The 25,764-nt window shown below is 38.9% G+C and overlaps 1 protein-coding gene across 1 annotated transcript; it reads left to right on the forward strand.

Annotated features, from left to right (window-relative positions):
- The first annotated feature begins 291 nt into the window (after positions 1-291).
- LOC138906547 (dihydroneopterin aldolase 1-like) lies at positions 292-25,764 on the forward strand. The gene is made up of 3 exons (XM_070195581.1): positions 292-435; positions 25,448-25,582; positions 25,654-25,764. Exons 1-3 carry the CDS (start codon positions 292-294, stop codon positions 25,762-25,764), a joined length of 390 nt encoding a protein of 129 aa, XP_070051682.1.

Consider the following 25,764-nt stretch of genomic DNA (forward strand, 5'->3'; position numbering starts at 1 on the left):
CTATATGCCAAATTCTCTAAGTGTGCGTTCTGGCTTAATTCAGTGGCATTCTTGGGACACATAGTGTCCAGTGAAGGAATTAAGGTGGATCCGAAGAAAATAGAGGCAGTTCAGAGTTGGCCTAGACCATCTTCAGTTACTGAGATTCAGAGTTTTCTCGGCTTGGCTGATTATTATCGTCGCTTCGTGGAGGGTTTCTCATCTATTGCATCGCCTATGACTAAATTGACCCAGAAAGGTGCTCCGTTCAGGTGGTCGGATGAATGTGAAGAGAGCTTCCAGAAGCTCAAGATGGCTTTGACTACAACTCCAGTATTGGTGTTGCCTACAGGTTCAGGGTCTTATACTGTGTATTTTGACGCGTCGCATATTAGTCTCGGCGCAGTGCTGATGCAAAAAGGTAGGGTGATTGCCTATGCATCCAGACAGTTAAAGGTACATGAGAAGAATTATCCGGTCCACGACCTTGAGTTAGCAACTATTGTTTATGCCTTGAAGATTTGGCGGCATTATTTTTACGGTGTCTATTGTGAGGTTTATACCGATCACTGGAGTCTACAACATCTGTTTAAACAGAAGGATCTTAATTTGCGGCAGCAGAGGTGGTTGGAGTTGCTTAAGGATTATGATGTCACCATTCTTTATCATTCCGGAAAGGCCAATATGGTGGACGATGCCTTGAGTCGTAAGGCGGAGAGTTTGGACAGCTTAAAATACTTACCGGTAGCAGAGAGGCCTTTAGCCTTGGATGTTCAGGCCTTGGCCAACCAGTTTGTTAGATTGGATATTTCCTAGCTGAGTCGAGTTTTGGCTTGTATGGTTTCTCGGTCTTCTTTATATGATCGTATCAGAGAACGTCAGTATGGTGACCCTCATCTGCTTGTCCTTAAGGACATGATTCAGCACAGTGATGCCAAAGAAGTCACTATTGGGGATGACAGTGTATTACGGATGGAGGGCAGGCTATGTGTGCCTAATGTAGATGGTTTGCATGAGTTGATTCTCGAGGAAGCTCACAGTTCGCGGTACTCCATTCATCCAGGTGCCGCGAAGATGTATCAGTATTTGAGGCAACCCTATTGGTGGAGGCGAATAAAGAAAGATATAGTTGGGTTTGTAGCTCAGTGTTTAAATTGTCAACAGGTGAAATACGAGCATCAGAGACCGGGCAGATTGCTTCAGAAACTTGAAATTCCGGAGTGGAAGTGGGAGCGTATTACCATGGACTTCGTAGTTGGGCTCCCACGGACTTTGAGGAAGTTTGATGCTGTTTGGGTGATTGTAGATTGGTTGACTAAGTCCGCGCACTTTATTCCAGTGGGTACTACTTATTCTTCGGAACGGTTGGCTGAAATTTATATTCGCAAGATTGTTTGCCTACACGGTGTGCCAGTGTCTATCATTTCAAATCGGGGCACACAGTTTACATCACAGTTTTGGAGAGCAGTGCAGCAAGAATTAGGTGCACAGGTTCAGCTAAGTACAACATTTCACCCTCAGACGGACGGACAGTCCGAGCGCACTAGTCAAATATTGGAGGATATGCTATGCGCTTGTGTCATTGATTTTGGAGGTTCTTGGGATAAATTTCTGCCACTCGTGGAGTTTGCTTACAATAATAGCTACCAATCGAGCGTTCAAATGGCTCCGTATGAGGCTTTATATGGGAGACGGTGTCAGTCTCTGGTGGGTTGGTTTGAGACGGGTGAGGCTAGGCTATTGGCTACTAACTTATTTCAGGATGCTTTGGAGAAGGTTAAATTAATTCAGGAGCGGCTTCATCGTCGCAGTCTAGATAGAAGAGTTATGCTGACAGGAAGGTCCGTGATGATTCTTACATGGTTGGGGAGAAGGTTCTGCTCAAGATTTCACCCATGAAGAGTGTGTTGAGGTTCGGGAAGAAGGGCAAGTTGAGCCCTCGGTATATTGGACCTTTTGAGATATTTAAGAAAATTGGAGAGGTGACTTCTGAACTTGCTTTGCCACCTAGTCTATCGAGTGTTCATCCAGTATTCCATGTATCCATGCTCCGAATGTATGTTAGGGATCCGTCTTATATTCTGGATTTCAGTACATTACAGTTGGGCGGTAATTTGACTTATGATGTGGAGCCGGTGGCTATTTCAGACCGGCAGGTTCGAAAGCTGAGGTCAAAGAACATAGCATCAGTGAAGGTATAGTAGAGAGGCCAACCAGTCGGAGAAGCTACTTGGGAGATTGAGCAGGAGATGCGGAGCAAATATCCACACATATTTGAGATTCCAGGTATGATTCTAAACTTGTTCGAGGACAAACGTTTGTTTAAGAGGGGAAGAATGTAACGACCCGGCCAGTCAATTTGAGTATTATAACCACATTCCCCCATTTACTGCTCAATTTATACCTTATAATTTTTTTATGACTTACCGGGTTAGTTGGTTCGAGTCTGGAAGGATTTCAGAGTGAAATGAGACACTTAGTCTCATAATTGAAAATTTAAGTTGGAAAAGTTAACCGGATGTTGATTTATATGTAAACAACCTCAGATTTGAATTCTGATGATTCCAATAGCTCCGTATGATAATTTTGGACTTATGAGCGTGTCCGAAAAATTATTTGGAGGTCCGTAGAGGAATTAGGCTTGAAATGGCGAAAGTGGAATTTTTGAGAAGTTTGACCGGGGGCTGACTTTTTGATATCGGGGTCAAAATCTGATTCTGGAAATTTGAATAGGTCCGTTATGTCATTTATGACTTGTGTGCAATATTTGAGGTCAATCGGACGTGATTTGATAGGTTCCAGCATCGTTTGTAAAAATTGAAAGTTTCAAAGTTCATTAGGCTTGAATCTAAGTGTGATTCGTGTTTTTAGTATTGTTTGATGTGATTTGAAGACCCGACTAAGTTCGTATGATATTTTAGGACTTGTTAGTATATTTGGTTGAGGTCCCGGGGGCCTCGGGTGGTTAACGGATCAAATTCGGACTTAGAAGAAATCTGAGAAATTTCTGTCTTCTGGTGTGATCGTACCTGCGAGAAATTGGCTATAGGTGCGATGCCGCAAATACGGCTCATGTTGCGCAGAAGTGGCTCACGCAGGACGGGCGTAGGTGCGATGGAATTTTCCGTACCTGCGAAGGCGCAGATGCGATCCAAGGCTCACAGAAGCGGAGGCAGCTGAGCTAAGTGACTTCATCAGATGCGGTGTTTTCACTGCAGAAGCGGGACCGCAGATGCGGAAATATGGCCGCATGTGCGAAAGCACTGGGCAGTGTACAAAACAAAAGGGTCCGAGAAATTGTCATTTTTGACATTTCCAAAAGCGGGGGAGGCGACTTTTGAGCGAGAAATCACGAAAAATCTTGAGGTAAGTCACTTGTGATCATTTCTACTCCATAATATTGAATTATCATCGAATAATCCTACTTGATTACGTGTTTTTGAGGTGTAAATCGAGAATTTGGGCCTAGGGATTTGGAAATAAGATTTGATGATTTGGAGGTCGAGTTGAGGTCGGATTTTGGTAAAATTAGTATGGTTAGACTCATGGTTGAATGGGCTTTCGGATTTTGTAACTTTTGTCGGGTTCCGAGACGTGGGACCCACGAGCGATTTTTGAGCTAAATTTCGTATTTTGATGGAAAATTAGTATTTTGTTATGGAATTAATTTCGATAAATTTTGTTGACTGAATTGAATTATTTGTGGCTAGATTCGAGGCGTTTGGAGGCCAATTCACGAGGCAAAGGCATAGCGGAATAAAGAGTTACACGATTTGAGGTAAGTAACAGTTCTAAATTTGGTCTTGAGGGTATGAAACCTCGGAATATGTATTATGTGATTGGCTTTGAGGTGACGCACATGCTAGGTGATGGGCGTGTGAGCGTGCACCATAGAAATTATGACTTGGTCAATTCCATGGAACTGTGTAGTTGAAAAATCTGTTGATATTCGTACATTTTTCCTCGTATTAGAGAAATTGATCTATGAATCATATTTAAATCATATGTTTAAACTGTTGGGACCCACATAGGTCGTGTACTTGTGAAATTATTTGCTAAATTGTTGTTTTGCACTCAGTCACAGTTCTATTTGCACATATTTACCTCAATCTCTCTTATTCATTATTGATGCATCATATCATTGTTGTTGGGCTACTTATCATAATTTCTGAGAGCCTGAGAGACTGGAGAGGTTGATGACTGAGTGAGGTCGAGGGCCTAATTGTGAGGATATTTATGGGATCGGTTGCACGCCGCAGTATGTTTCATTGATTTATGCCATGATTGACTTGTTATAGCGCTTGGGCTGAAGGAGCCCCTCCGGAGTCTGCAGACACCCCAGTGAGCGTAGTGTCACGGGCCCATATCCTTACATTGGGTAGCGGTACCTGCTCGCCCGTGCGGCGCCTGCAGTTCCCCTCGCTGCAGGCCAACCTGTTTCCTTTCCCAGGATTCCCAAGCACGATCCTGTGCCTGTTGGTGGGACTCGCCCGTAGGCTCACCCCAACTTGTGCCGCCCGTAAAATGTCTAGGCCCTTGGCCCTAGATATGTCATGGCACTTCATCTTAGGATCACAATCCATGCGCGCCCTGGGGGAATTGGCTTAGGACATGTCTTGTCCCTCGCCCAAGACTGAGCATCGCTTTCGCGTGCACAACCCAATCCTTAAGTTTGACACTTGCCTAGTGCATCCGTGACTAGCTCGTGCCTTGCCCGAGTAAGGCGACCTTTAGCCCTTGGCCATTGTCATGCACACCTTTCGTGCCATGCCCATATATTGCCCTCGCGACATGCTTCCATCCCGAATAGTGCAGTGTCGCCCCACAACTGCACCTTTAGGCCAACGGACCCTTACTTGCACGGTTGAACCCAAGCCATGCTCACAAGTCGACACATGATGCCCTTATGATAGGTGCATCAAGTATCCAATCGGCACGGATGTCTCATTCCAACATTCAGCAGCTCGCGGGGTTGGCCGTCCCACACATCGAGCCTCCAGCACCACTTTGATGCCCAACGCTAGCCCGAAGGCGTTGCGCTGTCCATAGAGTTCCTAAACTCATATGGATACCTTTGACACTCCTTTGAGTCATCTAGGCAGGCCCTTGAGGTTGCCCCCAAGGTAGCTCGTTCAATACGGCTTGGTGGCAGCACGTTTGGGGGAGGCAGGTCGGAGCTTTCATCACCTATACCCCCCTTATATATGCTTAAAATTAAAAGGCCCAAGTTGCCCGAGTAGACAGATCTACGTCAGACAATCAGAAGAGCCTTTTCTCACCAGTTCTTGGCCAAAATTATAACTCCAAAGTGCGAGTTGTGACAATAGGTACCTACTGAGTGCGAGTGCGAGTGCCGAGTGATGAGTGACTGTGAGGAATGAGCGACCATGAGGAAAGAGTGACTATGAGGAAAGAGTGACTGTGAGGTTGGAGTGAATGGGAGGACTGAGTGACTGTTACTCTGAGAGGATGCATTGATTTCATTATTTGCTGCATTTCAGCTGTCATATATCACTATTTTGAAAATTTCGGAAAAATATTATTTTCTGTTTCGGTCAAACTTGATATGAAATTTCAGTGAAATCTTAAATGTTGAACTTGAGAGCATGCCTACTCTTTTATATTGGAAAGTACTGTATTTGGACTTAGCTGAGAAGTTCGTCACTACTTTCGGTTCCTTATTTATTATTGTTACTTATTGAGTTGGTTGTACTCATACTACACCCTGCACTTCGTGTGCATATCCAGGTAATCCCGGACATAGTGGGTGTTGATTCCTTCACACAGTTGATTTTTCGGAGATTTAGAGGTAGCTGTCATGTTTCGCAGACCTTGTTTCTCCTTCCCTATTTCCTTGTTTACTATATTTGGTCTTAGACTATTATAGACTGTGTTTTCCATACTTATAATGTATAGATGATCATGTACTCAGTGACACCAGGTTTTGGGAGTGTATTTATATCAGTACGTGTGGGGTTTTCTCTTAAATTAATTATTATATTTTTCACATTTAAAAGAAATTATGGTTTATGGAGGTTGTCTACTTGCCTAGTATTAAGATAGGCGGCATCACGACATGTGTGATTTTGGGTCGTGACAACATTTAGACTTATATGTCCGGTAATTCCCCTATGAGTGGAATTTATGGCTCGATGAGCGGTGGAATGGCTTTGTGATGAGTATGATTTAACTGCGGGATGTGTTAAGACAATTTGAATGTGACGAGGAGTGTTTTCTTGAAATGTAAAGGAAGGTCATTGGGTGCTTTATTTTCGTTTTGATGTGACGTACAATCTCGAGTATGAATGTTTTAAAGGATCTTTCACGTTGTTAAATTTTGGGACAAATTAAATTCTCATGTATGGTTAATGAGTTTGGACTTAGAAAGATTAAGTGATTTCATAGTAATTGTAATTGCGAAAGGGTATAACAAGATACCAATTTGAGGCTAAGCAGGTGGGTTATCCCCTGCGGAGTAATCTACGTAGGTGTATCCCTTATAATGTGAATGGAGAGAGCTTCTTTTCTGCTAGCGGGGCGTATGTGTTGAGACTTGAATTTGAATCTGGTTGAGAAAATTGACTTGAGTGTCAAGAGAATGAATGCGAGTTTAGCGGACGATTGGGGTATTTTATGGCTGGCGTAGTATGAGCTTGAGAAGGATTTTCGTTGAACTGACCACGGTGTTATGGCAGTAATAGAATATGGGTACTGCGAATTATCGAGTGTTTTAATTGATGACTTTGAGCCAAGTGGGGGAGCCTGCTATTGACAATTCAATTTCATGGTTATATGTTAAATTTTAGTTTTGGTCTGAGGCATATTTGTGGATTAGTTATGACTTGCAGAGGTTGAGATCGAGGATGACTCGAATACTGAAATTCCTAGATATAAGATATATTGCACTTTATGAGTATATGAAAATCATGGGAGGAGTGAGTTGTTAATTGTGAAGGATGTAGTGCGCACGGAGTATGAATTTGATTGGTGGTGTTAGGGAAGGGTTACCACTTTGAGTGTTGTTGTGCTAATGAGGCACGTGTCTTTCAGCCCATTTGGGTGATGCAATTTAGATTTGAGCAAAATGGGTGACTCCCAAGAAGGTTCTAATGGGTTCTAGAATTATATATAGCAATCGAGAAGATTTGTGTATGGATAGAATCTGAGATTTACATTTAGTGGTGCCGGGATTTGCAGTAATTCTGTATGATTATGAATTCTACATTTTTGTATAAGAAAGGTAAGAAGAACAATTTCAAATTCACATAAGGTATTTTCAGAGTGAGTGTTACAGTTGTGGTATTTATGAAGTTGCTTAAGAAGAATACAGTTGCTTATGGCCCGTAGGGCATTGTGGTTCTATGCTAATTTTTTTTGGGTGAGTTGTGGTTAACGATCGTGGCGTTTTAGCAAGGAGAAGTATCAATCTGAAGATAAATTAGGAAGGGACTCGGAGAAATAGGACAACTTGGTAGTTGGTTGGATCAGTATGGTAATGGATATGATCGATTCTTTGGGTGCTTATGATGTGGGGGTTTTTCTACAGGTGCTTTGTGCCGATATTCTTGTGTTTTGGTGACCTACGTGGTTTGGTCGAGTTAGAGGAATTTAGTTTTAATAGCTTGGTTATGTGCAAATGGATTTCAAAGTATTTTTGATGGTTTCTACCATGGTTTGAACCAGATATTTTCTACCGGTGTGGGGAATATGTTGTGCATTGTGATTTTCTCTTGGAAGGAAGCAAGAGAAAGGTTTCTAACTAACCGGGTATGTAATTTGCTGGTGACTCAGAGTTGATAATGGGATTCTTGTGCTTGTCACATGATGGCATAATAGATGTGGTGTGCTGTGCGGGTTTAGGATTTACACGTACAAGGTGACAGTTCAGTCTTAAAGAGAAGGTAATGAATGTTGGACATCATGGTCAGTTTTAGATATTTCGATTAATGTTATAACTGCTCGGTAATTTTTGAGAAGAGTGCGCATTTCAAAAAGCGCATTGTGTTTTGATTTACGGATGTTATTAGTATTGCGGTACTCACCTAGTTGATAGACTGCTGATATTCAAATTATTGCTATGTGGCACCGAAGAATTATGGAAATATTCCGAGTGGAATGATCGTGCATTAAAGAGGTGTTAGTCATTCTAGTGATGGAGTTGGGATCAGTTATGGTGATTCATGTGCTCGATGAATTTGGAGACTAGGAGTTCTCAAAAGCATATTATTTCGGGTTGCGACCTGTTTGAGGTGAGTATTTTATTTAAACTCAGTGGAGGTACTAGTTGCATTAATTATTTGTGATAGCTACGCTCTATGAGTGTGCATATATGTGAGGTTTGAGCCCATGTGCGGGCATCAGGGCAAGTATTCATACTCGGAAGAATGCTTAGGCTATGATATGCCTAGAGTTGAATGTTAAGCGTAAAGTTATAACATTCTCGTATTTATACCTTTGTTGAGAACTATCTTAGTCATACTCGAGGTTACAAAGAGACTAATTTCCTGAATGAACTGGAAGGTTACTATTTCTGCGTTAATTTGCCGATTTGAATTGTGATAGCAGACTTTGCATATGCCTACACTATGGTGTGTTATTTATACTAGTCCAGGAGCATGAGAATCTTATTTCATTATCATATACAAGTGTACTTATTTAATTACTCATGTATGATATGCTGGGATTAGAGGCCTGCGACCATGCCAGACGATTCATATTATTGGCACGTGAGTTATCCGTGCCGTGTGTGGGAATTTTAATTCTATGATAATTTATCTGATTCATTAATTTCCTTCCTCTACAATTGTGCACATATGCTTACGGTTATCCTCTTCACAAAATTTGAGGAGTTGGTTGTAATATTGTGGTTGTGGTGGTGCTTGTTGAACTTGCAATACGGTTCTCATCCTTGAGATATCTCCCATATTTAGGTACACTAATTACGCAGTTGTGACTGGAATTATATTGATGTGGCGTGTCTGCGGGAGAGTTGTATTTAATAATATAAGGTCATTGGACCTAGAATGGGTACTATCATGTTTGATTACAGTATATTCGGAAGGATAATATTGAAAGTCGGCTTAGCAAGTGATTATGGTTCTGGTTGGGGCGAGAGAGCTCCATGACTTGTTGATCTGATAAGGGGTTACGAGATTTTGCATGTTTCTTTATTATCAACAGTGTACGAAGGTTGTGGTATGAAGTTTTGTTCGATATGAGGTTTAATGCTAGTACTTGGTTGGTTTGAAGTAGTTATTGTGATCAGGAATGGTGCTACGAGCGGGCGAGTTGTGTAATATGCTGGGTGATTATATCCTTGATTATAGTTATAGCTCGATGTAGCTTGTTCAGACTCATACAACATGTAAATGTAAGATTCGTATCTTGAAAAGAAATTCTGAATGTTGGGAATTGAATTCCAAGGTTTTTGGGCTAAGGTTAAATTAAGGATTTTTAGTTGTATTGTGTTGTCAGGCCTATATAGAATAGGGCGACGTGGGATCAGCCCCGGGTACGTGCATGGTAATATGGAATAGTGATTTGATGGCTCGGAAACAACTCTTGGCACGTTCAAGGACGAACATATGTTTAAGTGGGGGAGAATGTAATGACCCGGTCGGTCATTTTGAGTATTACAGCTCCGTTCCCCCATTTACTGCTTAATTTATGCTTTACAGTTATTGTATGACTTGCCGGGATAATTGGTTCGGGTTCGGAAGGATTTCGGAGTGAAATGAGACACTTAGTCTCATAATTGAAAACTTAAGTTGGAAAAGTTGACCGGATGTTGACTTATGTATAAACGAACTCGGATTTGAATTCTGATGATTCCAATAGCTCCTTATGGTGATTTTGGACTTAGGAGCGTGTCCGAAAAATTATTTGGAGGTTCGTAGTGGAATTAGGCTTGAAATGGCGATAATTAAATTTTATTTTTGGAAGTTTGACTGAGGGGTTGACTTTTTGATATCGGGGTCAAAATTCGATTCTGGAAATTGGAATAGTTTTGTTATGTCATTTATGACTTGTGTGCAAGATTTGAAGTCATTCCAGATTGATTTGATGTGTTTCGGCACAAGACATAGAATTTGAAAGTTTAAAGTTATTAGGCTTGAATCCGGGTGCAATTTGTATTTTTGATGTTGTTTGATATGATTTGAGGCTTCGACTAAGTTCGTATGATATTTTAGGACTTGTTGGTGTATTTGGTTGAGGTTTTGGGGGCCTCGGGTGAGTTTCGAATGTTTAACAGATCAAATTCAAACCTAAGAAAAATGCTGGAACTGCTGCCTCTTATGTGATCGCACTTGCGAGGGTCTTGACCGCAGGTGCGACGGGGTTGACACAGATGCGGGACTGGGGTTGGCCTGGGGTCTTCGCAGGTGTAGCGAATTTTGCCCAAAAGCGCGACCGCAGATGTGGTACTAGCATCACAGAAGCGATCTAGACTGGCCAAGCCATTCTCGCAGAAGCAAGTTGTTTTCCACAGAAGCGAGGGTCGCAGGTGCGACCTCTTGACCGCATCTGCGAAAGTGTTGGACAAAACCCTTTAAGTTCGGGGTTTCGCTTTTTTTCACCATTTTCAGATTTTGGAGCTTGACTTGGGCGATTTTGGAGAGGAATTTTTTCACACAACTTGGGGTAAGTGTTCTTGACTCCCTTGTTATTATATTTCAGGAATTAATCTTTATTTTTGGTGTAAAATTATCGAATCTTCAAGAGAAATCGAAGGAAATTTCTATAATTTCATAAAACGAATTTTCGAGTTTTGAACATCGATTTGGAGTTGGAATTGAGTGAAATTAGTATGGTTGAACTTGTAGCTGAATGGGTTATCGGATTTTGTAAGTTTCGTCAGATTTCGAGACGTGGGATCCACATGCAATTTTTGGAGTGTAATTTCAGATTTTGTGGGAAAATATTTGTATTTTGATACGGAATTATTTTCTATAAATTTTGTGGACTGAATCAAATTAATTGTGGCTAGATTCGAGCCGTTCGGAAGTTGATACGCGCAGAATGGAATTTCTGGAGCATTGTTTAGCTTGCTCGACTTTGGATTCGTCATGTTCGAGGTAAGTAACTCTTCTAATCTTGGAGCTGAGGGTATGAACCCTGAATATATGTATTATGTGAATTGTTGGGAGGTGACGCTCATGCTAGGTGACGGACGTGTGGGCGTGCACCATGGAAATTGTGACATAATTGTTTCTGTGGAATTTTGTAGTCAAATAATCTTGGCATTTTTTATGTAGTTTTATGTGCTAAAGAAATTGAATTGAGAATCATATTAAAAATCATGTTGAGGCTATGTGCCAGTATTATTGGGACCCACAGAGGTCATATTGCTGTGAATTATTTATTTAAAATTGAAAATTCATATTCAGTCATATTCGTGTCATTATATATCATATCTCAGTCTCTGTTGTTATTTATTGATACATCACATTATCATTTTCAGGCTATTTTCATGACATTGTGAGCCCATGAGAGAGAGACTGGAGAGATTGATGACCGAGTAAGGCCGAGGGTCTAATTGTGAGGATAATTATGGGATCGGGCTGCACGCCGCAGTAGGCCATGTTGGCTTTATATACTTTATTATAGCACGTGAGTTGTCCATGCGGATACAGATATTGATACTATAGCATGTGAGTTATCCGTACAACACGTGAGTTGTCCATGCAGATTATAGCGTTTGGGCTGAAGGAGCCCCTCCGGAGTCTGTACACACCCCCAGTGAGCGCATGTACCTACTGAGTGTGAGTGCCGAGTGGGAGTGCTGAGCGATTTGGGAGAACTGAATGACTGTGAGGACTGAGTGACTGTGAGGATTGAATGACTGAGAGGACTGAGTGAATTGATACTCTGAGAGTATGCATATGAGTTCATCTATGAGATACATTGCATTGACATGCACACATGACATACAGTCATAGAGATGTATTTTTCCTCATGCTGTACGATATTACATCATTCATGATTTCTTACACATGTTGGCATATGGGCATAGTGATGCATTTATTTTACACTTGTTATGTGGAAAGAAAAATGAAACATCTATTTATTATTGAAAGGATTTTGGAAAAATTATTATTTTCAAACTTATTCATATTTTTGGCAATTTCGGTAAATGATTTGGGTTTTATTGATGTACTTGAAAGACAGAACTATTTCAGAAATCATGTTTTTGCCGAGCATTTGATTGTTGAGTTACTTCTGGTATTACTTGTTTCAGTTGTTATGAACTATTGTTGGTTATTGAAGTTGGGGCCCGACCTTGGTACACGTCGTCACTACTTTCAACCTAAGGTTAGGTTTATTACTTATTGAGTACATGGGGTCGGTTGTACTCGTACTACACTTCTGCACCTTGCGTGCAGATATTAGATGTTAATGTTGATGTGTTCGTTGGGAGCTGGATCTGAAGATGTACCTGCGTTCCGGTTGCTGCTGCCTCTTGTTCATGGTAGCCTTAGATTAATGAAACTCAGTTTATGCACTTTTCAAACAGATGATGTATTATTTCATACCAACTTTGTATACACTATTCTTAGAAGCTCATGATTTGTACTACCAGTTCTTGGAAAAATGTATTAGTTTTATCTATTTTCTTCTAATTAATTGCCTTATAAATTTTATTGGAATTGGATAGTTGGTAATTGGCTTACCTAGCGGGTTGGGTTAGGTGCCATCACGACATGTGAGACTTTGGGTCGTGACAAAACAAGAAGGAAACAAAAAAGGAAAAAGGAAAGAAAGAATCCCCCACCCAGGCCACAAGAGAAAAAGTTTCATATACTAAGAGGTCGTTTGGTAGCTGGTTGTAGGGTGAGTTATTTATGTATTAAAAGTAATATAACTAATATGTACTATATTTGGTAGCATTTAGTTACTTTGTACATATAAAGTAAGTCAGCATAACTAATGTTATGTTTGATTGCTTTTCTCATTAGGGGTATAAGTAATGCATAAATAAGTTATACAACAAATCAGTATATTATTTATGCAAGGTAGATTGTGGAATAACTAATACATGGATTAAACAATCAAATAATAATAAAAGCCCTCATATATATATATATATATATATATATATATATATATATATATATATATATATATATATATATATATATATATATTTTAAATTACACATTATATATAAATAAAATAAAGTAAACATTTAACAAAAAATAATCTCTACCTTACAATCCATAAATTACTAATTCTCGTATTACTAATCCTTTACATAACTAATCCCTTCTTAATCATGCATAACTAAACCTTGCATAATTAATCCTACGTAACTAAATTTTGCATAACTAATACTTGCATTTAATTCCTACATAATTAATCCCTATATTACTAATATCTGTATAACTCTAACCAACAACACATCGATGCCTAGTGGTATAATCTTTTTCTTTGAGTAAGTTATAGTAGATGACTATCCGACCATTTCCTCAACCAAAAATAACTTTATACGATTGAAATATCTTTCCTTCATTTCTTACAAAATCAGGAAGTTCAAAAAATTATTGGATTTTTAACTTCCTATACACTATTTGAAACCTTATTACCCCCCTACTCAAGTTTCAATTTAATTTCATGGTCATATATAATTTACCAATTATAAACAAATAAGTTTTAAATGAGTATCCCTTTATATTAGGAAGTGAATAAGGAATATCAGTTATTTTCTTATCCCTTTATACTTGCCCACTCTCTCTCTCTGTCTCCGTCTCTCTCTCTCACTCTTCGTCTCTCTACTCTCCTTCTCTATTTTTTTCCATAATTTTTCTTCATTTGATGTTTTCTATTTTTTATGCTTTCTTGTTGTATAGAGTTTTAATGAAATTCATCAATGGATTTCAATCGTTTTAAATTAGCAATTTTCTTTCATGTTGTACAATTGGTGTTCAAATTGAAATTGTCAATTAATAAATTTTGAAGGTGTTTGACTCTCCACCATTGACAGCCATTAAAAAGGTTTGAAGCTTTGAAATTGTGATGACCCAAAATGTCATCTTTAAATTTAATAAGTAATTCTGTATTCTAAGACCTCGAAAAAGCACCATGTATAATTCTTTGACTTACGTGCGCAGTCCGTACAATTTTCCGAAAATTTTTTATGTGAAAAATGGATTAAAATGTGAAATAGAGCTTTAAAACTCAACTGAGTTGACTTTGGTCATAATTTTAAGCAAACGGACCCGGATCAGTATTTTGACAATTCCGATAGGTCCGTATCGTAATTTGGGACTTGAGCTTATGCCCGGAATCAAATTTCGAGGTCCCTAGCCCGAGATATGAAATTTTGATTAAAAATTAAAAGCTTGAAAGTTTAATGATTTTTAAGAAATTACTGAAATTGGATTTATTGACCTCGGATCCGTATTTTGGTTTCGGAGCCCGATATAGGTCCACTATAATATTTATGACTTGTCTGCCGAATTTGGTGAGAATTAGAGTTGATTTGACGTGATTCGGACGTCCGGTTATAAAAATATAAGATTTAAAGTTTTCTTGAAAATTTCCTTTGAATTGATGTCCGATTCATAGTTTTAGGTGTTATTTTGGCGATTTGATCGTGCGAGCAAGTTCGTATGATGTTTTAAGACTTGTGTGCATGTTTGGTTTGGAGCCCCGGGCTCGGGTGAGTTTCGGATAGGATACAGGATGATTTTGAACTTAGAAAATCTGTTTTTTCTGCAACTTCAGGCTTCTGGTATTTCCTTCATCGTGTTCGCGAATGTACTCTCGCGAACGCGAAGAGCAAAATGGGCCGGCTGAATTTTCCTTCTTCGCTAATGCGAAGCTATGGGGACTTTACCCTTCGCGAACGCGACCAGCTCAACGCGAACGCGAAGCTTTAGAGGCCTGGGGGAGGGGTCAGTTGTCCTTCTACCCTAACGCGAGCACTGGCACGCGAACGCAAAGGCCATGGGAAAAAAGCCTTCGCAAACGCGAAGGAGGACTCGCTAACGTGAAAGTCACGAGCTGCTATTTATCACGAACGTGACAGGCCCTTCGCGAACGCGAAGAAGGCTTGACGCCTATGACTTAAAACAGAACTAAAACGAGATTTTTCTCATTTTTCACAAACCCTCAATTATAACTCGGCTTAGGGGCGATTGCTAAGGAGTTTTTTACGATTTCGAACTGGGTAAGTATTCTTTATCATATAATGATTGTATTGCATAAATCTAAGTCTATATTCATTATTTATTTCGGATTTAGACGGAAGAAATTAGAATTTTTGTTAAACTTTCCAAAAACAAAAAATTTAGATTTGAAGGTCCATTTGACATCGGAATTGGATAATTTTTATATGGTTGGACTCGTCTCGGAATGGGTGTTCAGATTTCGTAAGTTTTTCCGAGATTTGAGATGTGGGTCCCACTGTCAAATATTTAAATGAATTTCGGATTTTTATCCGAAAAATTTGTAAATTCATATGGAATTAATTCCTATGATTAGTATTGAATATATCGAATTGTTTGTGAATAGATTTGAAGCTTTCGGAGTCCAATTTAAAAGGAAAAGCTGTGATTGAATAATTGATTGAAATTTAAAAAGCGAGGTAAGTGTCGTGGTTAACTTTGACTTGAGGGAATAGAACTCTTAAATTATTTGTTATGTGAATTGCATGTGAACGACGTATAGGTGAGGTGACGAGTATCTATACGTTGTCAAATTAATTATTTTTCTGCTTACTTGAAAAATCATAAATTATTTTAAATCATAAATTAATTATCATAATAATTGTTTCTCTCCTATTCTTTGTCAAATATTAATTCTTGAATTCCTGCATTAATTGTTACATGCTATTTGAATTACGTGTTTAATTGTTATTTGACATTTAGTATATTAAATATTAAACTCCCTATTTTCTCCCTGATTCCCATAATAATTTCTTATTTATCATTGTTTGTTTCATGATTAAATCATAATTATTGAATGCTTGTTGTCTTATAATTTTATATTAATTGTTACATTTATTAGAAAAATTTCTTCTATAAGAGTTGATAAATGAATATGTTTGAGGATCGGGTTGCACGCCACAACAGACTTATTAAAAGTCCATATTGGAGGATCGGGTTGCACGCCGCAACAGACTTATTTAAAAGTCGACATACATACATACATATATATATATATATATATTGGGGGATCGGGTTACACACCGCAACAGACTTGATTAATGTGAATATATTGTGAGAGCGGGTTGCACGCTGCAATAGAATTGAATGTGAATATATTGTGAGAGCGGGTTGCACGCTGCAACAGAATTGAGTGTGAATATCACGTAGGAGCGGGTTGCACGCTGCAACAGAATCGATGGAAATGATAATTGGTTATGACTGCTGAGTTGGCTTCAGTTATTATAAATGAGTTACCTGAATTATTTCTATTATTGTTGTTGTTACTAATATTGCGTACAAGTTAATGTAAGTGACCTGCCTTAGCCTCGTCACTACTTCGTCGATGTTAGGCTCAACACTTACCAGTACATGGGGTCGGTTGTACTGATACTACACTCTGCGCTTCTTGTGCAGTTTTTGGAGTTGGTCCCAGCGATGTACCGTAGACTTGCTCAGATTTCAGCTACCAGAGGAGACTTGAGGTATAACTGCATGGCGTCTGCAGTTCTGAAGTCCCCGTCTATTTTTACTTTAGCTATGTGTTTATTTCCAGACAGCTTTATTTTATTCAGACCTTTATTTGTATTTATTTTAGAAACTCGTGCACTTGTGACACCAATTCTGGGATGGTATTTAGACACCGTTGCATTTTTGGATTATTTCACTATATTTCAAACTTTGCTTCCGCTTTTGTTTCCTTGATTATTAATAATGTAAAGATTGTTTAAAAATTGGCTAATATTATTCTAACGTTGGCTTGCCTAGCAAGTGAAATGTTAGGCGCCATCACGGTCCGAAGGTGGGAAATTCAGGTCATGACAGTTGATATCAGAGCACTAGGTTACATAGGTCTCACGAGTCACGAGTAAGCTTAGTAGAGTCTGAAAGATCGGTACGGAGACGTCTGTACTTATCTCTCAGAGGTTATGAAGTTTAGGAACAATATCACCTCTTTCATTCCTTATCGTGCGACATTGATTTTGCTTGAAACCTATATCTCACATTCCTTTGTATATACTCGTGTATGACATTGTGCACTCAGTATCAGTTGTGCGTCGATGGTTCGTGATGCCGCAGATGAACTATGAGGGAGCCAGAGATGCTCAAACATTGCCTCAATGTGTGATTCCGACTGAAGATGCGGACGTATAAAGAGATCACCCAGTGAATAATGTGGGGGGTGCAACGTACCTTGGGATATGGTTGATTTATACGAGTTGTGAAGGTTAATATTATGGACCATCGAACGTGGTGAACTATGACTTCGCGCCGAGTGGGGAGTCCACTATCAATGAATGGATTGCGAGTCATGTGTTATATCAGTTTTGTCCTGAAATGTATATATGTGGTACTGAAAGGTTCTTACAAAATATACATGTGTTTAAGGCTTGAGATCTTGTAGAGAATAATGTTGGGACTTGCGGTATGTCTACCTCCATAATAATCTTATACTTCAGTATCAAAGGAGTTAGAGAAACAACATTAAATTTACAAAAGGTCTGCTCAGCGTGGACGTCACGGTTGCAGATTTTGGGGTGCTTCGGAGGAAGTACAGTGGTTGATGAGATTCTGGACTAAGAATTGTCTGTATGGAGCTCTACTTTTGTGATCATTATATATAAATAGGGGTAAGGGTTACCTCTGAGAAGAATCGAAGAGTATGTTAAGAAATGGGTCAGCTCAACAGTGTTGAGTCAGCATAACAAAAGAAAAAATTGGTCTTGGGAGAGATAATTCTCCACAAGTGTCCGTGGCAAGCATATGAAGAGGGCAAACCAGTCAATACAACACCGCCCACTTGGCTCGGTTCTCAGAAATACTTTTGAAAGAGTTTGTTTTTTGGACTCTCCGTAATGCATGGCGTATAGGGTTTGAACGATTGCATCAGGTCACCATGACGGTGTCATACTATGCCATCGGGTTCAATAAGTTAGCCCGTCATATTCCTACTTTGCTTTCTACAGCTAGAGAGTGAGTCCACAGACTCATTAAAGGACTTAAGTATGATCGTAAAATTTTGTATGACTCAGGAGCTACAGACTAATACTTCATTTTCGCTAGTGGTAGAAATTGCCAAGATAAGGAGACCAAGACGCTTCGAAGTTCTGGGGGATTCAATGGATTCTACTAAAAAAAAATCATTATGGCAGGGGCTCGGGCAGTCGGCCAGCCCAGTCTGCACATCGGATTACCCGGGGTGCTCCAGTAAGTTCTTTTAATGCACCACCGGCATAAGTTTCCTAGGATGGTTATTTCAGTCATCTGGCAAGGACTCAATATGAGCAGCCAAACCCGCAAAGGGGTTGTTATGAATACGGTGATACTAGGCACATCATGAGAAAATTGTCCCAAACTTGGGAGAGGCATATTTCATCAAAGCACTTAGGCTACGTGCCCCATTGCAGTTATTACACCACCCACATGACCAGTTAAGGGTGGAGGACAGGCGGATAAAAGGCGTCCTAGAGGTGGAGACCCAGCCGTTGTTATATTTGTTTTATGGTATAGTGGAGGTCGTTACATTAGATGGTGTCGTTATAGGTACGACCTCGATTTAAAATAAAGGAATAATTTTCTTAACTTGATTTGGTTCTGAGTATCAAGACGAGTCCTCCTATTGTGCTCCACTTATGAGTGAGCTTCGTAGTTCTATAATCTACTTATGTGTTATGATTTTGTTTATCAAAAGTTATTTAAAAGGAGAAAATGGAAAGTTTCGATTGACAAGATGTGTATATTACTTGTGATTCAGAACTGAGGTCGAGGTCCTCGTATTTTAAAATAAATTGATATGTTTAAACCGAGCTATGAGCTGCGGTGGAAGTTATATAAGGACGAGATCCTTGTGATAAAAATTCTTGTGTTTAAATTCTCCCTTGTGAAAATTAAATTTGTACTATAGTACTAATAGAGAGTCATGCCTGCTAGGCTCATTTGAGAAATTTTTTGTATGAAATTCTCTGTGCATACTTGCCAAATTCGTGTTGTAATATTGAGTTGTAACCTACGAGGTAGGTGCCCGCCCAGGTGGCGTTAAATGTGACTCGTTAATTCGGGTAAATAATTATGAGGTCTTTATGCCTCACATCTCGTTTTTAGTATTGTGAAGGTTTGAAATGAGATTTTTGTTAACATGAAGTTAATTGACGATTCTGTAATTGATTATGAACAACTATTAAGACCAGATTGACCCATGGGGGTGCCCCATTTAGATGGTCAGACGAGTATGAGTTGAGCTTTCAGAAGCTCAAGACCGCTTTGACTACAACGCTAGTGTTGGTATTACCCACAGGTTCAAGATCGTATACGGTATATTGTGACGCCTCTCACATTAGTCCTGGTGCAGTATTAATGCAAGATGGCAAGGTAATTGCATATGCACCGCGACAATTGAAAGTTCACGAGAAGAATTATCATGTTCATGACTTAGAATTGGCAGCCATTGTTTATGCGCTGAAGATTTGGAGGTATTACCTCTATGGTGTCTCGTGTGAGGTATTTACTGATCATCGTAGCCTTCAGTATCTGTTCAAACAAAAAGATCTTAATTTGAGGCAGAGAAGATGGTTGGAGTTGTTGAAAGACTATGATATCACCATTTTGTATCACCTCGGAAAGGCCAATGTGGTAGCCAATGCTTTGAGTAGAAAGGTTGTGAGTATGGACAGTCTTGCGTATATTCTGGTTGGTGAGAGGCCATTAGCTGCAGATGTTCAGACTTTGGCTAATCAGTTCGTGAGGTAAGATGTTTCAGAACCCAATCAGGTTCTAGCTTGCACAGTCGCTCGGTCTTCTTTATATGAGTGCATCAGAGAGAGGCAGTATGATGATCCTCATTTACTTGTCCTTAAGGACACGGTGCGGCACGATGATGCCAAACAGGTTGCTGTGGAGGAAGATGGAGTTCTGCGAATGTAGGGTCGTATTTGTGTGCCTATTGTGGATGGGCTTCGTGAATTAATTCTTGAAGAGGCACACAGTTCCAGGTATTCTATTCATCTAGGTATCGCCAAAATGTATCAAGATTTGTGGCAACATTATTGGTGGAGGAGGATGAAAAAGATATAGTTGCATATGTAGCTCGGTGTCTGAATTGTCAGCAAGTTAAGTATGAGCATCAGAGACCTTGTGGTTTGCTTCAGAAGTTAGAAATTCCTGAGTGGAAGTGGGAGCGTATCACTATGGATTTTGTTGTTGGGCTCCCACGGACTCAGAGAAAATTTAACGCAGTTTGGGTCATTGTGGACAGGTTGACCAAGTCAGCACATTTCATTCCAGTGGCAGTTACCTATTCTTTAGAGAGGTTAGATAAAATTTACATTCATGAGATTTTCCGCCTTCACGGGGTGCCCGTGTCTATTATTTCAGATCGAGGTACGCAGTTTACCTCACATTTTTGGAGGGCAGTACAACGTGAGTTAGGCACGCTAGTGCAGTTGAGTACAACATTTCATCCACAGACAAACGGACAGTCAGAGCGCACTATTCAGATATTGGAAGATATGCTCCGCGCTTATGTTATAGACTTTGGAGGTTCTTGGGATCATTTCTTGCCACTTACGGAGTTTGCTTATAATAATAGCTACCACTCGAGGATTCAGATGGCTCCATATGAGGCATTATACGGAAGGCGATGCCGATCGCCAGTTGGTTGGTTTGAACCGGGAAAGGCTCGGTTGTTGGGTACCGATTTGGTACAGGATGCCTTGGATAAGGTCAAGATTATTCAGGATCGACTTCGCACAGCTCAGTCTAGGCAAAAGAGTTATGCCGACCGTAAAGTTTGTGATATTGCATTCATTGTTGGAGAAAGAATATTGCTTCGGGTTTCACCTAGGAAAGGTGTAATGAGGTTCGGAAAGAAGGGCAAGTTGAGCCCTAGGTATATCGGACCCTTTGAAATTCTTGAAAGGGTGGGTGAAGTAGCCTACAGGCTTGCATTACCACCTAGTTTATCAGCGGTTCATCCGGTGTTCCATGTGTCTATGCTCCAAAAATATCATGGTGATCCATCCCATGTGTTAGATTTCAGCTCTGTCCATTAGGACAAAGATTTGACTTACGGGGAGGAGCCGGTGGCTATTCTAGCCCAGCAGGTCCGACAGTTAAGGTCTAAGAGTTATCCTTCAGTTCGGTTGCAATGGAGAGGTCAGCTGGTAGAGGCATCTACCTGGGAGTCCGAGTCGGACATGATGAGTAAATATCCACACCTTTTCTCCAGCTCAGGTACTTTTTCTAATTCCGTTTGAGGACGAACATTTGTTTTAGAGGTGGAGAATGTGATGACACAAAATGTCATCTTTAAATTTAATAAGTAATTCTATATTCTAAGACCTCAAAAAAATACCATGTATAATTCTTCGACTTGCGTGCGCAGTCCGTACAATTTTCCGGAAAGGTTTTATATGAAAATGGATTAAAATGTGAAATACAACTTTAAAACTCAACTTAGTTGACTTTGGTCAACATTTTGAGAAAACAGACCCGGATCAGTATTTTGACCATTCCGGTAGGTCCGTATCATGATTTGGGACTTGGGCATATACCCGAAATCAAATTCCGAGGTCCCTAGCACGAGATATGGAATTTTGATGAAAAATTAAAAGCTTGAAAGCTTAATGATTTTTAAGAAATTACTGAAGTTGGATTTATTGACCTCGGGTCCGTATTTTGGTTTCGGAGCCCGGTATAGGTATACTATAATATTTATGACTTGTCTGCCTAATTTGGTGATAATCGGAGTTGATTTGACATGATTCGGACGTCCAGTTGTAAAAATATAAGATTTAAAGTTTTCTTAAAAATTTCCTTTGAATTGTTGTCCGATTCGTAGTTCTAGGTGTTATTTTGGTGATTTGATCGCGCGAGCAAGTTCGTATGATATTTTAAAACTTGTGTGCATGTTTGGTTTGGAGCCCCGAGGGCTCGGGTGAGTTTCGGATAGGATACGAGATGATTTTGAACTTAGAAAATCTGGTTTTTCTGCAACTTCAGGCTTCTGGTATTTCCTTCATCGCATTCGCGATATACTCTCGCAAACGCGAAGAGCAAAATGGGCTGGCCGAATTTTTCTTCTTCGCGAACGCGAAGATTGGGTCACGAACGCGAAGCTATGGGGACTTTACCCTTCGCGAACGCGACCAGCTCAACGCGAACGTGAAGCTTTAGAGGCCTGGGGGAGGGGTCATTTGTCCTTCTACGCGAACGCGAGCACTGGCACGCGAACGCGAAGGCCATGGGGAAAAAGCCTTCGCGAACGAGAAATCCACGGGCTGATATTCATCGTGAACGCGACAGGCCCTTCGCGAACGCTCAATTATAACTCGGCTTAGGGGCGATTTCTAAGAAATTTTTCACGATTTCGAACTGGGTAAGTGTTTTTATCATATAGTGATTGTATTTCATAAATCTAAATCTATATTCATCATTTATTTCGGATTTTAGACGGAAGAAATTGGAATTTTTGTAAAACTTTCCAAAAACAAAAAATTTAGATTTGAAGGTCCATTTGATATCGGAATTGGATAATTTTTGTATGATTAGACTTGTCTTGGAATGGGTGTTCGAATTTCGTAAGTTTTTCCGAGATTTGAGGCGTGGGTCCCACTGTCGAATATTTAAATAAATTTTGGATTTTTATCCGAAAAATTTGTAAATTTATATGGAATTAATTCCTATGATTAGTATTGAATATATCGGATTGTTTGTGAATAGATTTGAAGCTTTCGGAGTCCAATTTAAAAGGAAAAGTTGTGGTTGAATAATTGATTGGAATTTGCAAAGCGAGGTAAGTATCGTGGTTAACTTTGACTTGAGGGAATAGAACCCTTAAATTATTTGTTATGTGAATTGCATGTGAACAACGTATAGGTGAGGTGACGAGTGTCTATACGTCGTCAAATTAATTATTTGCCTACTTACTTAAAAAATCATAAATTATTTTAAATCATAAATTAATTATCATAATAATTTTTTCTCTCCTTTTCTTTGTCAAATATTAATTCTTTTATTCCTGAATTAATTGTTACATGCTATTTGAATTACGTGTTTAATTGTTATTTGATATTTAGCATATTAAATATTAAACTGCCTATTTTCTCCCTGATTCCCATAATAATTTGCTATTTGTCATTGTTTGTTTCATGATTAAATCATAATTATTGAATGCTTGTTGTCTTATAATTTTATATTAATTATTACATTTATTGAGAAAATTTCTTCTATAAGAGTTGACAAATGAATATGTTGGAGGAGCGGGTTGCACACCGCAACAAGATTGATTATAATAAATATATTGGAGGATCGGGTTGCACGCCGCAACAGAATTATTAAAAGTCCATATTGGAGGATCGGGTTGCACGCCGAAACAGACTTATTAAAGGTCCATATTAGAGGATCGGGTTGCACGCCGCAACAGACTTATTAAAAGTCCATATTGGAGGATCGGGTTGTACGCCGCAACAGACTTATTAAAAGTCCATATTGGAGGATCGGGTTGCACGCCGCAACAGACTTATTTAAAAGTCGACATACATATATATGTATATATATATATATATGTATATATATGTATATATATTGGGGGATCGGGTTGCACGCCGCAACAGACTTGATTAATGTGAATATATTGTGAGAGCGGGTTGCACGCTGCAACAGAATTGAGTGTGAATATAGGGTAGGAGCGGGTTGCATGCTGCAACAGAATTGATGGAAATGATAATTGGTTATGAATGCTGAGTTAGCTTCAATTATTATAAATGAGTTACCTGAATTATTTCTATTATTATTGTTGTTACTAATATTGCGTACAGGTTAATGTAAGTGACCCGCCTTAGCCTCATCACTACTTCGTCGATATTAGGCTCAACACTTACCAGTACATGGAGTCGGTTGTACTGATACTACACTCTACACTTCTTGTGCAGATTTTAGAGTTGGTACCAGTGGTGTACCGTAGACTTGCTCGGATTTCAGCTACCAGAGGAGACTTGAGGTATAACTGCATGGCGTCCGCAGTTCTGAAGTCCCTGTCTATTTTTACTTTAGCTGTGTGTTTATTTTCAGACAACTTTATTTTATTCAGACCTTTAATTGTATTTATTCTAGAAGCTCGTGCACTTGTGATACCAATTCTGGGATGGTATTTAGACACCGTTGCATTTTTGAATTATTTCACTATATTTCAAACTTTGCTTCCACTTTTGTTTCCTTGCTTATTAATAATGTAAAGATTGTTTAAAAATTGGTTAATATTATTCTAACATTGGCTTGCCTAGCAAGTGAAATGTTAGGCACCATCACGGTCCGAAGGTGAAAAATTCGGGTCGTGACAGAAATTGAATTTGGGTTTTCAAAAACTATTATTTATTTGGATTGGGTGTTGTTGCAAATAATTGGGAATATTGTTTGGAGTTTATATCTCAATTTTGAGGGTGTTTTGGTGAAGATTAGACTTGATTTTGTCTGAATTTCAGATTGAAACTCGAAAAAGAAGAAGAAGAATACATGACATACAATATACTTACGAAATTGTACTAAAGTTGTAGTATAATTGTATATAAATTATATTCTACTGTAGTTATATATATTTTTTATTTGAATGTTATATGAAATTGAAAAATAGTTGTATAATGTATGAATCGTTGTATAAAACTTATATTTAAGTTATCAATACTATCTTTTTACATAAAGTTGTTGATATGTATCAAAATTGTATTAAGAAAGTAAGTTTTGATTGGAATTTTAGAAAGGAAGAAGCACACACCACATACAAAATATATACAAATCAGATACAAAATATACAAAAAATATATTGTATAAAAATTGTATTTAAGTTATATGATATTGTATTTATATTTAACTGGGTAGAAATAATGTATGAAAGTTGTAAATAAGTTGTATGAAATTTGTTTTTACTATGTATAAATCAGATACAAAATATACAAAAGACATATTGTATAAAATTTGTATAAAAATTATATTTAAGTTGTATGATATTGTAGTTGTATTTAACTGGGTAGAAATAATGTATGAAAGTTGTAGATAAGTTATAAATAAGTTGTATAATATATAATTAATTGTATGAAATTTATTTTTACTATATATATTGTTGTAGATATTCAAATTTGCATTACATTTTTACAAAATTTATTTTAAATTTGTATGTTGATGTACCATATATTGTTCTTTTCTCAGTTGATTTATTAAGGAAAGAAAAGTAGAGAATGAATTCCAAATCGATACATGTACACTGATTCATATTTGTTTGAATGGAAAAACTTGAATATTGATGAGAACTGAATGATTTGGGTGGAGTGAAGCAAGAAGAAAGGGAGTTAGGTAAGAAGTTTCTGGTGGATGTCGATGCTTGGATGGATCTTCGAGCTGCTGGTAAATCTGACTGCTTATCAGGCACTCTAAGTTACTCTGATATATACGAAATAGTACTGAAAGAGGTGATGGAAGGGCCCTCTACAAATCTGATAGAATTTGTGGCTCAACTGACTGCATCGACAATCCTCACCAGGTATCTGCTATTCACGTTCAAGTTGGAAAGCCTCATGTGGCTGTCCAAGGGTCTGTTGACTACTTGGGTGTCGAGATCATTAGATACAGAGGTGTTGATGTTCAAAACTGA

This window comes from Nicotiana tomentosiformis, chromosome 1 (genome assembly GCF_000390325.3).
Source record: "Nicotiana tomentosiformis chromosome 1, ASM39032v3, whole genome shotgun sequence".
Taxonomy (NCBI): domain Eukaryota; kingdom Viridiplantae; phylum Streptophyta; class Magnoliopsida; order Solanales; family Solanaceae; genus Nicotiana; species Nicotiana tomentosiformis.